Source organism: Gavia stellata, chromosome 11 (genome assembly GCF_030936135.1).
Source record: "Gavia stellata isolate bGavSte3 chromosome 11, bGavSte3.hap2, whole genome shotgun sequence".
NCBI lineage: Eukaryota > Metazoa > Chordata > Aves > Gaviiformes > Gaviidae > Gavia > Gavia stellata.
The window spans coordinates 24,657,278-24,672,744 of NC_082604.1; the positions used below are offsets into that span (position 1 = coordinate 24,657,278).

At 48.7% G+C, this 15,467-nt stretch overlaps 1 protein-coding gene across 2 annotated transcripts in view; it reads left to right on the forward strand.

Moving 5' to 3' along the window:
* Positions 1 to 8,990, forward strand: part of TNIK (TRAF2 and NCK interacting kinase) — a 166,246-nt gene extending 157,256 nt beyond the window's left edge. For both annotated transcript variants that reach the window (XM_059822433.1, XM_059822432.1), the window contains 7 exons: positions 144 to 287; positions 1,863 to 1,997; positions 2,266 to 2,366; positions 3,922 to 4,071; positions 5,345 to 5,504; positions 6,119 to 6,258; positions 8,144 to 8,990. In XM_059822433.1, the coding sequence (XP_059678416.1) occupies positions 144 to 287; positions 1,863 to 1,997; positions 2,266 to 2,366; positions 3,922 to 4,071; positions 5,345 to 5,504; positions 6,119 to 6,258; positions 8,144 to 8,227 (914 nt within the window). In that variant the 3' untranslated portion in view covers positions 8,228 to 8,990. The remainder of the gene's footprint in view (positions 1 to 143; positions 288 to 1,862; positions 1,998 to 2,265; positions 2,367 to 3,921; positions 4,072 to 5,344; positions 5,505 to 6,118; positions 6,259 to 8,143) is intronic.
* The last annotated feature ends 6,477 nt before the right edge of the window (positions 8,991 to 15,467 follow it).

Below are 15,467 nucleotides of genomic sequence, written 5' to 3' on the forward strand. Positions count from 1 at the left end.
GTAAGAGTGACTCTTCACGTTCATGGGAAGATCACAGCCTTAGCTGGGATCGGTCACTCTCTCGGTGGTAGCAGAGATGAGCTCGGGGTGTTGTCCTTGGGAGCAGCCATGGCTCCTGGCACCCATTGCGCTCTCCTCATCAGGTGTGAATCTGCTGGTGGGCACAGAAAATGGCCTGATGCTGCTGGATCGAAGCGGACAAGGGAAGGTCTACAACCTGATCAACAGACGGCGATTTCAACAGATGGACGTACTTGAGGGTCTTAACGTCCTCGTTACAATATCGGGTATGTCTCTTGTGCTCTCACCCCCATCGTTAACTTTCTTGGCCGTGTTCTCACCCGGTTCCAGCTCAGACAAAACCTCCCCACCGCTGTCAGAGGGAAGCTCCCGGGGAGGTTGGAGGTGGTTTATTCCAGAATCAAAGGCGTTAGATCTGTAAGAATGCCTCTGAAAGCAATTTGCTCCCACCACCTGCCAGCTCCGCTTCATCTGCAACACTCCATCCTCCTTTAGCAGGGAAGGGAAGGTGCAGGATACAGGCAGGGTACAGGCAGATACCCCAGCAAGGCGGGTAGTCATGGCTTGAGGAGGCAGCGAGCTCTGCTTTTGGTCTGTTTGGCTTTAGCCAAGGGAGGCTATGGTTCAGGAAGCCATGGTTCAGGGCTCCAGCTCAGACCATGGCTGTGCTCGGGGTGCCCTGAGCATTGTGAGGACCACAGGCTTGTCACTGCCCCCAGGTTCAGCCGGGAGCTCCGGAGCTCTCAAGTCAGGCTCATGGGGTGACTTCTGGCAAAAAAGCAACAACTCTGTAGCCCAGTCTCCCAGGAGAGCGCCCAGCATCCTCCCTGCAGAGCAGCCCGTGAAGCACACGGGTGGTGGAGCTGGGGCAGAGTCTTCTGCTGATACCTGCTCCGCAAAGCTTAGGGAGGACAACACGAGAAATGCTCGTTAGGAAAATTGCTTGATATCATCCTTCTGTTTACTTTCATGTTGTTCAGCACCCCCCTGGGCTCGCTCTGCTTTCGCCAGCAAATTCCTGCTCCCTCCATTCAGATAGGGCTCTTAAAAAACGCTGCTTCGTCATCTACCTTGCTCTGCAGCTCCCCCGTGGTTTTGGGGGTACAGCTGTAGGAAGAAGGGGTGGAACATGAATAGGGGTCAGCGCTCCCCAGGGAACACCAGCCCCTGAGATGGCACTGAGGACAAGCCCTGGGGACTTGTGGAAACCCACGAGCAGACAGAGCCTCTGGTTTATGGTTTGGGTCCTCTCCCACCAGCCTCAGTGTGAGCTGTGTCCTGTCCCTGTAGCAGGGGCTTTGCAGCAGCAGGGAGGTTTATAGCCAGATCGCAGCCATCCAAGAGGCGTGCAGAAATTTGGCAGCCCCTCAGCGTTGCAGAGCCCAGCACCAGGCTTGTCGGCAAATAGCGGTGCCTGTTGCTGACCGAAGAGCTCGCGTCTCAGCTCCGGGGTGGAATTAATGTTGTACAAAGGAGAAGAGAGGGAAAGAAACCAGGTAGTTGGGTGGTAAGAGAGCTGGGGTCACAGCACTGCTGTGCCCGAGTGTCTCTCCATGAACACTGATTTATAGGAACAGGAACATTTCCAGCCTGCGGTGAGCCAGAGCCCAGCTCTTCCAGCATCCGCCTGCAGTCTGGGAGACAAGAGGTCTGGGCTCTGCTTTCCATACCTTTTTTCCCAAGAGAAAAAAACCAAACACAACAACTGAATTACTATTTTCAACTGCGTTGTGAAACGAACTTTAATTTTATCATCTTGTAAGTGAAAATAAGCACTGAAATCTCAAGATTTCCCCTGCACCCGTGCACTGCTCTGACCGGGGAGTTTCCCTTGCCAACAGGAAAGAAGAACAAGCTGCGCGTGTACTATCTCTCCTGGCTGAGAAACAGGATTTTACACAACGACCCTGAAGTGGAGAAGAAGCAGGGCTGGATCACGGTCGGGGACCTGGAGGGATGCATCCACTACAAAGTCGGTGAGTGGCCTCTCCAGGAAAAAAAAAAAGTCTGGAGGGATGCATTTTTATTCTCTAGTCTTAGATCTGACCTGACAAATTCTCTTAAAAGTATGGGTAAACCACAGCCACAGAGAAATTTGGTATTCATCTATATGTATTCGGTGGACACTTGACCAAATGAGAATCAACAGAGGGACAGCCTGAGAAGCTGTTCCTGGAGATGAGTTGTTCAGTCTTGTTGGGAAGAAAGTGAATGTTTTTTAAATTGGTTTTATTTTTATTTTAGTCAAATATGAAAGAATCAAGTTCTTGGTGATTGCCTTAAAGAATGCTGTAGAGATCTACGCTTGGGCTCCTAAACCGTATCACAAGTTTATGGCATTTAAGGTATGTTTATCTTTTAACCAAAATACACTCTGTAATTGTAAATACATGAGATTTCTGTACTGTGCAGAGCAGAAAAAAGTCCTGCTTATGTAGCTGAGCTCCTCGGGATGCTTGGCAGGCATGGGAGATGGGATACATTGTGCTTATGGCTAGCAATGAAGCATTGATATTAGCTTATGCTGGCAGGCTTGACTTGGGAAGTTTGCAGAAAGCTGATCAAATGTCCATGACTGAAATTAAGTTGGGTTGTTGCTTTTTTTGCGGGGGCGGGGGTGCTGGGTTGTGGTTTGAGTTTTGCTTTTTTTTTTTTAACTTCTGACTAATTTTTCACATAAAGTATGAAAACAGGTTGGCATTATTTTCCATTTTTATTTTGCAAGGTCCTCTCCCCTTCTGCAATGTGGATTCTGTTTCAAGACAGAAAGTCCAGGAGAATGACCTACTCTTTCTCTCTCTTTTTCTCTCCCTTTTCATCTCTCTTTTTCTCTCCCTTTTTATCTACCTCAGTTTCCTTCAGTGAGACCTTTCTCCCCCATAACCTGCCAAGGGGTATTTTGTACTTAGTCCTTTAAAGCACTTTTCATCCTAAGCTCTGTGTAGAGACAAGTCACAAGGGGCAATGCCTTCTGGAGACGTTCATGCTGGGTAATCTCATTTTGCATCCTTCCAGCACAAATGGGCTTATTCAGTATTAGGTCACATTTGCTTTTTCTGAACAAAAGCAAGAATAAACGGGCTCAGTGACATGGAGAGCTCAGCGGCATTAAAATACCCTGGGATCTAGCCTCCGCCAGCCCTGGTGAGGATGCTGGTTAGTGCTCCTGGTGCTGCTGCTCAAGTCTAGGGTGGCTGAGCATCCTTCCCTTGCCTTGTAGGCAGGGATCTGTCGGGATGGTGGGAAATACCATCCACTGATTTTTCCCTGTCAGGAGCCAGAGTGGTCCTTACACAGAGAGCCAGGAGCCCTTTTTTCTCCCTGGGGGTGTTTCACCCTCCTGCTGAGGACCTAAGCCACGGAGAGATCCTCTGTCCTGGATCGGTCCTTGCCGGGGAGCTGGTCCCAGCCTGCATCCAGCAGGTTAGATTGAACAGGGATAAATAGGTCTTTGCTAATCTGAACTCATTTCAGCTACCCAAACCGGAGCGGCGATCCCTGCCGAGAGGGGAGGTGGGTGGTCACAGCTCTCTTCAGATTTTGATCTTCTTACCCTGAGCAGCACCGGCATCGGGGGGGTCCCCGCACGCTGGCTGTATGCACACTCATGTAAAATTGAGCTGTCACCTTCCTTTAGAGACCAAATCCTTCGGCTGGCCTTGGGCTCCTGGGGGAAAAGAGCTGTGCTTGGCAAGGGTGAGCGCTTATCTGTTGGGATGGCTGGAGCGAATCGGTAATACCCTCTGAGGCATCTGACTCAGGAACAGAGAGACAGGAATATAAATAACCACATATTCAGTAGGAAACACAGTCAAACAAATATGATTTCAAAACCGTATCAGGCTGCTGCTATGGGGATTTGTTGGTTTTCTGTGGTACTCACTGAAGGGATTATAAAAGTCTTTTGCAGATCTCCAGCACAAGCCGTTGCTTGTGGATCTCACTGTAGAAGAGGGTCAGAGACTCAAGGTTATCTTTGGATCACACACTGGTTTCCATGTGATTGATGTAGATTCTGGGAACTCTTATGATATCTACATACCATCTCACGTGAGTACACGGGGGAGTGCTGCTGCATGACTAACGCAGGTCACGCAAGGTTTGGACGGGCCCTTGGTGACCATCAGAAATGGTGACCATCAGAAATGGTGACCAGTCAGGTGACATCTTGCCATGGGTACGACATTCTCCAGTGCCATCTTCATTGATACTTGCTTAAAGAGCACTTGGTGTTATCACATACTTCGTGTTCATTATTTGCACAGGCTATTTCTGTCCTCATGCCCGAGCAGTCAGGTTTAAGGTTGCCGTGTCCCACAGAAAGGAGAAACTGTCCATACGCTGCATGGAGCGGTAATGGAGCTCTCTGTAGGGCAAAATACCATGAAACCAGGTTCTTGGTTGTTGGACAACATAGACCCATCAAGAGCTGGGTGCCCAGCGCACCATTGCGTGGTGTCCCAGCTGTGCTCACCAACACTCACTTGTTCCTGCTGAGGCAGTGCAGCTTGCCCAGGTGAGGGCTGCAGGATTAGGGTAGCCCAAATCTCTGTAAGCCTGCTGCTCAAAACTCCCAAACCCCTTGACAGCAGGGACTCACCACAGGACCTCTCTCAGGTCCATCGGCTATTTCAAGAGAGAACCAGTGCTACAAAAAAAAAAAAAGGTAGGTGAGGATTTTCTTGTTGGCTCATTTAAGCTCCATCCGTGCTGTTGGCCCAAGCAGCATGAGAAACTGGGTCACTAATTGAATCCAGGAACTACTGAATCTCATCTGAGCAGCAGAGTCCCCTCTGCAAGAGCTGGCAAGAAGCATAGGGAGAAATAGTGGGGCAGTTTGGGATGGTTTTGTTGTCTTAGCTATGGAAGGGCAGGCATGGGTGGAAAGTCACTGCAGCTGCCCTTGGAGCTAGAGACTGATTGCTAAAAACATGGGACTATTTCCTCCCTAGGGCTACCTGTAAAATTCTGGGTTTATTTGCCTTAATTTGAATAGGAGATGGATTCGTCAGTCAGCAGTCACTTACTTGTGTTACAGCCAAGTGTCAGCCGTCAGTCTTGGGGGCGTGTATGTTGTGATCTCTCTATAATTGCTGAACCTGTTTATCCTTGACGTATCGGACAGCTTTGATGGTAGGGTAAACGTGACAGTTTATTCCCCTTCAAGCATATCTCTGAAAGCCAGTGCCTGCTTGTTGAATCGAGGGAGGGGTTTGTTCTCAGGTTGGTTTGGGGGTTTGTTTTTCTAAGGCTCTGCTCCCTTCCCCTTATCCCTTCCTCCATTCAATGTAATTCTGACTTACAGGGTTTATTTTAACTGCAGATTCAGGGCAATATTACTCCTCACGCCATTGTCATCCTGCCTAAAACAGACGGGATGGAGATGCTTGTGTGCTATGAGGATGAAGGCGTATATGTGAACACCTATGGACGGATAACTAAAGATGTGGTGCTCCAGTGGGGAGAAATGCCTACTTCTGTGGGTAGGTCAACCCTTCCTCTTCACCTGCGTAAAATACAAATGACAAGTAAGATGAGGAGTTGAGGATGCTGAGATCGAGTCATTTGGGCTTTTGTTTATCAGAGGAGATTTCTCTCAGCCAGATAAGAGATGCAATTGCTAAATTTCTACAGTTTGCTCCTGTGCAATAAGAGCAAGTGACTTCTTGAAGATCTGAGCTCTGGTTCATCTTAAGTAAAAGTATAAGATAATACAAGCTGTTGCACTGGGAGGATACTATGTTGAGTGGAAGAGGGGCTCAGTGTGGAGCTGGGAGCAACTTGGGTTGCTCTTCTGGCTCTGCCGTTGCTCAGCTCCGCGACCCACGGAGGCAAGCCACTGCCCAGCTCCTCACCCACAGAAATTGGAAGAAGTGGTGGTACTTCCGTTTAAATTACTCATCAATTTCTGGATGAGAAGTGCTATGTAGAGGCTATTATCTCTGCGGGCACACGCCTGGCTACCTGTGCCTCCAGCAGTCAGAGCTCTGCCATTGATCTACATTGAGTAACAGCTGATAAGAGCTTTTCTGCCTGTTGCGTAATATTTAGCTCACGACACACTTTGTAACACCTACCAAACGCTTCCTTTTGACAGCCTACATTCATTCCAATCAAATAATGGGCTGGGGAGAGAAAGCTATTGAAATCCGGTCAGTGGAGACGGGACATTTGGATGGAGTATTTATGCACAAGCGAGCTCAAAGGTTAAAGTTCCTATGTGAAAGAAATGATAAGGTAAGTCCACTTCAAAGCTTGTATCCACGCTTTAAGCTACAGCCAGCTACTTTTAGACTTTAAGTCTGGTTTATCTTGAGGTTAATAATTAATCTGAATGTCCTGTTCAATAAGCACTGCCCATAAACCCACTCCCAATTAATTCTTTCCAGTGGATGCAGACCTCAGCCTGCAGTGGGAAGATCTGCAAGATCTCTTCCACCTCAAGCTGAGATCTGCGTTGACTTGGCTTGACTTTCTCCCAAGTCTTGCATCTGAACATTAACTATTGAGGCTGCCAAGTAAACGCTGCAAAAGCTGAGAAATGGTAGCACTAAGGATGTGTAAGTGACCCCGATTTGAGCTCTGGTGCCGAAACATTTTGATGCATTTTTTAGTTTTGTGATCTTAAAACTATTTTGTCTATGGAGCCCCATCTTTTTCAGTAGACAGCATTGATAAATACTTCTCTGGAGGGGCACCGGATTCGCATGGGGAATGCGGCTGTCATGTAGATGACCCCTGCCGCGGGTGTTGCTGATGGGCAGGGGGTGCTGGGAACGCGGGAAGGAGAAATTGCTGGAGAAAAGGAATATTTGCACGGAAGATGGTTGAATGCCGAGGTCTGTTTCTGCTATTGGTATTTCCTCATCTCACAAGGTTTCACCGAGATAAATCAGGACCGTGCAGCAGGGAGTTCTTTCGTAACGAGCATGATCGCGAAACACATGAAGAAACTGATTGCTCTGTGCCCAGAGCAGGGTTAATAACACGCAATAAATAAGGTTTGAGGCCACGATCAATTTATTGAACAGCTGCTCATTAGTTGAGCATTGCCCTACCTGTTGCATGGAGTTAGGCTGGAGCTCTGCAGAAGAAATGTATCCTAACCATGCGATTGAGTACACCATGGGAAGCTGCCCAAGAAGCTGAATTTAAGTTGACCAAATACCCCTAGTTTGCTTTTTTCTGACTTTTGAGTACTTGACTCTGCAGGCTTTATACCATTTTTTAAAGGGTTGTTCTTCTGGTTTGCTCCTATTGATTTTCTTCCCTTTTCTAAGAAAACTGGAAAAAAACCCACCTTGATCTTCCTAAAATACTGGAACCAACTGATCACTGGTGGGTTTGAAATATTAAACACAGATGTTTCTCTTTCTGGAGAAATGATTAACTATTAATTGAATTGAAGATTGAATAATTTTTGGTTTAAAAAGGACAGAGGCTTCAGACTGTCTCCTTAAATATTTGCAAATTATAGCTTACTTAGTTTTTAAGACTTCCATTGGGGTCAAATGCTGGTGGATCCTGACAGAAGCACCAAAAGGTGCTCTCTCTTATAGAGAGTCGTGATACGTTTCTGTGCTTTGAGCATATTGAAGGGAAGTAGTTTTCCCGAGCTTTACTTTCAGAAACAGCTGAAATACCAGGACTAACTTTTCCAGAGAAAACCGTTTCAAACCGAGGCAGATACTGACCCAAATGGTTAACGTTTAGTAAGAGCCAAACCACTGACAGCAGTCTTATTAATATTGCATAATAAAGGGTGCTATGGCAGTAAAATGTGATAAACTTGGTATTTTTAAGGCGTTCCAAACCTTGCTCTCTTTGGTAGTGATAGTGAGGGAAATTTTATTACTGTGTTTATTAATAAAGTGGTTCAATTTGATCCCAGTCTTGCGTGGGTTAGCTCCAGCCCCTGAGCTCCGCAGAAAACTGAGAACCAGGCAATGGGTCTGCGTAAAATTTCTGCTGTCAGCTGGAGAAAAAGAGCAGGGGGGGAGGTTTAGGCAGAGGAAACCACGGGGTCTGGGGCAGCTCCTGCTTTCCTTGCTCACCGAGACAATTAACAGACTTTTTCTCATAATAAAAATTATTAATAAGGGTTTTTTTTGCTTCCAAACAGGTATTTTTTGCATCGGTGAGATCCGGAGGAAGCAGCCAAGTGTTTTTCATGACTCTCAACAGAAACTCCATGATGAACTGGTAACAGAGGAGCACTTGGCACTCACCGCCATGGCATTATTTCTAATTTAAAGGACATTAAACACGTGGACTAACACTGTAGAGGCAGACGCGGAGTAGCGCCGAGGAACACCGCTCCCCCGGCGCCGTCAGCCCCGGGGCGGGGGCTGCGGGCAGGGATGGACTTTCGTGCTTGGACCCCCCCGAGGTCTCCTGATTACGCTGTGTTATAGTGGGTTATGAGTTTTCCTTTATTTTTTTTTTTAATTTTACTTTTTCTTTGTCCCCTACTTTGTAAGAATGGGGAAAGAAACAGTGTCAAAAAGTCTGTTTTTAATTCTGTCTGCCTGCTAGCATCAAATATATAGTATGTTGTAAAGTTACCAATTAAATCTGGTGAGAGACAGCACAATAAATGTACCTTTTATCTTTGTGATGAAGGCCATAACCGTATAGCTGGGTAATTTTAGAAATCTTTTGCCTTCACCAACATTTACATGTTGCTTTTGGCAGCAACGGCTTAACGGATTTTTAAAGAAGAGAAAAAATAATAGGTTTTTTTCCCCTCTTTTGGGAAATGGATTTTAAATGGCTAAACTACTAGCCTTAGACTAATAAAAATCAGCTACCATTTTTGTCAAGTCTGTCAATCCATATTTCTATATGGATCTTCACATAATGGTGTGTCTTGATAGGGACAGAGGTGCCATTTCTTGTTGCTCCGGAGGTGCCCGCCTGCCCCGGGGCTTGGCTGCGGGCACCGTGCCGGGGGGGATCGGAGGAGGAGAGGGCGGCGGAGCGGTCGGAGGAGCCCCGCGCTCGCCCCCCAGGCGGGATTTGCGGCCGCAGACGGCTCCCGGGATGCCGCGGGCGCCGGACCCCGATGCCGAAGTTGGCGTGAGCTGTGGGCGCTCGTCCCCCCCCGAGCCTGGAGCCAGGCATTGGCGTGCGGAGGCAGCCGGCGCAGGGATGGGGACCACGAAACGAGCTGCCCGTCCCCCGCGTTGCTGGATTGGGCTTGTAAAGAGCTTAAAAAAATATATATGTGTGTGGTTTCTTCGGCCGAGGGTCTGCATCTCTACTCGTTTTCCGCTCCCTAGGAATTACCCAACATACAGTGAAAGACAACATCTGTGCCGAACCGTGTGTGTGTGTTTAGTTCAGGTTGAATCGTGTCCTTATAAACTCTGCTCAGTTGATTTCCGTTTTCGGTGCGTATCTGGGGTTTTCTTTCTCAGTAGCTGCAAGCATGGCCGCCTGTGGTGTTGGGGTGTCGCATAACAAGGTCTGTGTTGCTGGTTTTAACCTACCTCGTTTCGGTTGGGGTTTGTTTTTTGGTTTGTTTTTTTTTTTTTTTCCGTTCCGCTGTTGATCACAGCGCTGTTACCTCCAGCGACATATAGAGAGCTTAACTGGCAATCTTGGTGTACTCAGTAACGATGGCTTTATTAAAAAATGATTAAATCAACAGGACTTGGTCAAACTTGAATCTTTATGGAGGGGAAGAGGCGATGCGGGGTGGCGGGGACGGGATGGGATGGGCCACCCTCGCCCGAAGCATCCTGCGGGCAGGGCTGCGCGGTAGCGGTACCCGCGCGGGCAGGGTGTCGCATTCGGTACCGGCAGGGATTGCCAGCGGCCGGACTCCCGGCGGGATGCGGCATCTGGAGGAGGGTGGGCAAGAGGTGCTTTGCAGGTGCCGACTTCACCCGCCGGGCATCGGGCACCTTCCCGCTGCTCCGGCGCAGCCCCGCACAGCAGCAGCCTGCCCAGCGCCCTGCGAAGTGTAGGGATGGCCGTAACACCACAGTACTGGAATTAAAACCCCATACAAGTCCCATCACGGACACTGATTGCCACCAGCTCTTCATTGGTTAAAATATAAATAAAATAAAAACCAGAGCTTTTTATTAAGTTATGTTGCAAACTGATAACTCTTTTTTTTTTTTACTCCCCCTCACAGTGACAAATACACAGCTTTGGATGGTTATTATTTTTTTATTGTGGGTTTTTGGGTACAGTGACAAAATATAGAAGGGAATCGTTGTGTTTAAACATAAGGTAGTTTGTGAATGTATTTTTTAAAATCTTAGAGTCATTTGAAACAAAAAGCGTAAGAAACCAATATTAACAGAGTCTTGTCTACGGAGTGTGTGCATGGACATACCACAGAGAAACGCATTTCTGGTGCCAATAAACCAGAAAACTTCAACGTTAAGCCATGCCTTTTATATTTTTGTAAATAAAACCTAGGCTGTTGACCTTTAGCAGGTCATGGAGGTAAAGTGGCTTTTCAGGCCTCTGAGTCATGATGCTCTTTGCCTGGAGGGGCTCAGGAAAGCAGCAGTTTTGGGCAGGATGAGTGCGGGGGGACAGGGCATGTTCCCGGCGATGCTGCCCAGCAGCGAGCAGCAGCCGAGGGATGTCTCAAAGGACCATCACCCCCTGAAAACTTCTGCTCTTCTACAAAATCAACCCATGATTATTACGAAGACATGCTTTCCCCTCCAAATATTCCTAGCTTTGATTTGCTTCTCTTCTGTTGTAAGTAAAATACGCTTGTGGTCGACCAATGCTGTCAGAAACTACTTAATTTTAGTGTTTAAAGAAATAAAACCTGGGGCTCTTTTTAACACCCTGGTTCTGGGAGTTTTTACCTGGGAAAGGAAAGTGTTACTCGTTCAGCTGAGCGGTGCTGCAGGAGGAAATAACGTCCGTGCATGCAGGAGTCACTTGAGCCCATTGCAGATTCAGTTATTTACAGAGTTGTGGTGAAATACTGCATGAACTTCAGGGCCAAGTCGTACCCTCCGTGGTAAATGAAGGAAAAGCCCCGAGAGCTGGCGTGAGGCTGTGCTTGGCCGCGGGGTTACCCCCCGCGCGCTGCGGACACTGGGGAGATGCTGGGTACCATTCCCAAGGTAAAGGATGCTCGGAGGTAAGGCTGTAGCAGCTACTCGTGGGAATTGAATGTGTTTTCAAACCTGTTTCAGAATGATTATCAAATGGCATTTTTCTTGTTGCGAGATGGTTTCGGCATTAATCATATTATGCATTTTGGGACAGAAAGGGGATGCCTGAGGTCACCCTGGCCCCGGCCCCAGAGCTGGGCTGGTTGCTGGTACAGTTGCTGTGCTGCAGTTGTCTCGACCTGAGCCCACGCAGGTCCATTGCTGCTCATGCACAATTTGTGTGGTGACACTAAGTAATTGGGGCCAACATGAGCATCACATAGGCCAGCAGTGAGCAGCAGCAGGGACTGAATCTGTTCGTTCCTGAAGGTGTGATGTGGACCTCCATACCATACCGTGCCTGTGCCCAGGATGATGAGCTGCCTGCCTGGGGACACGGCTTCTCTGAGGAGATCCAGCAGAGATGCGATAAGGATGCGGTTCAAGGTGTAAGATGCCTGTCGCAACCGCCGCGCCCCTGCAGCATCTGTTTACTGCCCTGCGTACCGCTGCAGAGCTGCTACTTCCCATCTTAGCTGTCGTGACCTACTGCCAAACAGGTTTGCTGGGTTTGCTTCCCAATTTTTCTTTTCTGGGAGATGCTGCACCACCCAGAGCTGGGCGGGGTGGGAAGGGACCCATTAAACTCCCCTGGTTTAAGGCCACTACTTTTTGCTGGAAGGGTATAAAGCCAACGCACCGATATCTTTGCAACTGTGTGGTAAACGCACCAAATTCTCCCTCTCAAATGTGTTTTGTCAGCCTGAAGCCCCTGTCCCGGAGGCGGCCCCAGCACTGCTGCCTGCCCCGGCTGCTGTGCACATAGAGAGAAAAACTGAACGTGTATCGTGTTCTTTTTGTGCCAGCCTCTGATATGCCTCATCAGCCTGCTCTCACCTGGAGAGCCACAGCCTTATGGTCTGGATCTTCCTTTCTGTTTTTGTTTTGGTTTATGTTTTTTTCTTTTTTTTTAACATCAAAGCTGCCTCTGGATGACCCAAAGGCAGTAAAACGAGTGTGCAATTTACCCCGGCCGCAGAGAAAGCCTAGCTGTCCTTATGGACTCTTTAAATTACTTCTACTGATGTGGCAGCATGTTCAGTTGTTCAAAAGCAACGCCCGACCATAAACTTTAACCCATTGCGTTTATTGCATAGCATTAGATTTATCAACCACACCAATTATAGTAGACACGACATACAGTAGGCAATAAGCACGGCAATTCTGCATGACAGTAGCGTTATACATAGGTCTTACAGTTTATTAATAAAGTAACATACTTCGCAATAATGCAAGCACTGTTGTTTACAAATAACGTAAGTGATGCCCATCACGAAACATTAAGATTCATGCTACAAGGTGCAGTCACCCAGGGTTAAGGGGCTGGATGCTGTTTAGGATTCCTGGCATTTATCTGTTTTGCACACTCGGGCAATGAGAAGCTACAAGAGCAGTTTGGAGCAGCTTCTTGCCGGGAGTGCTGCAGAAAAGCCACAAAACCCTGCAGCACTGACTAAAGCACTGATGGCGGTGCAGCGTGTGCTGCTGTCCTGAAAACAGTGAAACTGGTATTTCTACAGCGCTTCACCTGGGAACGGCAGTGACGCCCTCAGACTGGGGGTCACCTCGACCCACGGAGGCGCTCGGCCACGGACGTGGAGACCCACATTTGTCATCTCTTCATCACACCACATTCCCTGAATAACTGTGGGATGAATCTATCCGGCTGAGCTGCTGTGTTTGCCCTGGCAAGGAAAGCCCGGCGCGTACAAGCCACATGAAGCACACGTGCTCTTGTTACGCTCAGACATATTCAAAGATCATCTGAACATGGACAAGAGAAAGCACAAACAAGCTCCGGGCTGGCAAAGCTGGGGTCCTAGCAGTGAAGCTGAGGATGGCAGGGCTGGCCTGGCAGGGAAGATGCCCACGGGCCAGCTGCCATCTCCCCTTTTCCTTTTTGATCTCTGTGCCCTCTGTCAAATCACTTAACAGCTCTCCGGTGTGGCTCACCAGCCGTGGGACGGGACGGTGTCGCTCCTGAGCTGTGCTGTGTTGATACCTGCACCCTACGGTCTGCAGCCATCAAACACGCACAAGATTAGATGGCCTGATCATTCATCCTGGTGGCGTTGGGTAGGGTGCTTTAGCATGTAGGAGCGTTGTGCTTCAGTTTTCCAAGCGAACAGTCAAGGTGTGATGCTCTGACAGCCCCTTTGGGAACTGACTGCTGCAGGAGGCACATTTACACACCGACCTTTCCCATCCGTGAGCCTCGGGACCAGCCTCGAGCTGGCCTCTGCTCATCGGCACATCCGCATCCAGACCCCCGTTCAGAAAAACACAGGGCTTGAATCTGACGGTGCCCCTGAGAGCTAAATATGTGCTTAAACTGCCCGGGGGCTGCGGAGGAGTGTATCATAGCCCCGCTGGCATCAGCTGGGGACTGTACACAAAAGCGAGGCAGCCCTGGGCACCGGCTCGCAGCACCCTGCCCGGCAGGGAGGGTAAGAAGAGCCAGGAAGGGATGAGAGACCCGGGATATCTCCATGCCTTTTGCCAACAGACCTGTCCAAGGATGGCTGGTGGCCAACGGACTTCCAGCCTTTGGCATCCATGGTTTCCATGGAAGCTGCCAGGCTGCTCCTGGGGAGGTGACTTATGCTCCCCGATGCTTCCCACTGCTGCCCCAGCCGCTCCGCACCCCCTCCCCGGGAAGCCGGATTAAGTTCTGCTCTGTAAGCAGCAGCGGGGAGGACACAACAGGGTGCAAGCCATGGAAAGGCCACCCTGCTCTCTCCGTTCGGTATGTAGGTGGCCTTCGCCCCCCCAAACTGCCTCCGGTACGCTGGGAAGGGTAGCGGGGAAAAGCATCATCCTCCCTCGGCCGGACACCCATGACGAGATGCGGATTCCAGAGGGGGACGTCGGTCCTGACCAGGAATTTCAGAGTGCCCTAGAGTTTCAGTTTGGGATATTGGGTAAGGGCTTTCATTTGTTTTCTGATTCAAACTTGAGCAGCCTGTTAATTGTCTAACCCTGCCAGCCCCTGGCGTGGAGGCATTTAACCACAATGCAAAGAAACGGTGCTTGTAAATGCCTGGGTATCCACACACAGCGAGCAAACAAACGCGATGGGCAAAGATCTCAGCTGGAAGGACAAATATTGGGGAAAACTTCAAAAAACTCAGCCTCAGGGCCCTCCCCCTTGCAGCTACGCCAGCCCGGGAGGGGAGTGCAGGTGCTGTGGCTGGAATCAATGCCTGCATTAATGCAATGAACTTTTCTCCTCCAGTTAAAGTTTTACTTTACTGGAGGAGACCAGTGCAAAGATTAGTGTGGTTTTACGCTCATCTTTTTTTTTTTTTTTCTCTTTCTCTGTAGAAAGTACCTTTTGCGCCCATGCGAAGCTTGCTGACTGAGAGCATCATCCAATGAGTCGCCGTAACTTGGCTGCCAGACCCATCAGGGGCTTATCTGGAAGGTAATGGCATTAATCAGCATTAATCACCTTCTCGGCTGATTCAGACTTTGGCATGTCCGCTATGGATGCCGCCATCCACCCTGGCCCTGCAGCTCTTCTCGCTGATGATGTCAACGACAGCAAAGCCCGAGCCCGAGTGAGACCAGCTCAGACCAGCTTTTGCAGATGTGCAAAGTTCATGACTACCGAGTGCGCCAAGCTAAAGGGCTGCAATATTTGGCAGCATCAGCAGTATTTGATGGCATCGGCAATATGTGCTAGCATCAGCAATATTTGACAGCGCAGCAATCAGCTGGTGGTGCTGAAAGGCTCAGCGTTCACACCGTTGTGGGTTTTTTAACGAAAACGTATGTTGTTGTAACATTCTGGGTAATTTTGCTATGTTATACCTCCATATACACATACAGCTGTCTCCTCTGAATGCTCAGAATGCATACGTACAGGTGGGTACTAGTATTACAGCTACGGGTTTATTACCATTACAGCTATGTGTTGAGGGGGCTGTATGCATGCAGGTACGTACGTACATATATAGAGAACTGTACACATCTGTATTTATATGTGTTTGGCTGGGTATGTTATATACACACATAAATATATTTTAAAGGAGGTGCCAAGTGCTATCTGAATGAATAGTCATTTTTTAACTTCTGTGCTACATATGCTGGAAAAGTTTCTTCTTGCTAATTCAGCAAGAGGTTCATAATGTAGCCCATAAACCCAGCACAGAAGCCAATAAAGGTGTTGAACATCTTGAAATAGGCTGTAGCATGTTCCCAAGCCCCTGGCAGGTCACATCACAGACTGTTCAGCTGAGGGACGGCCCCAAA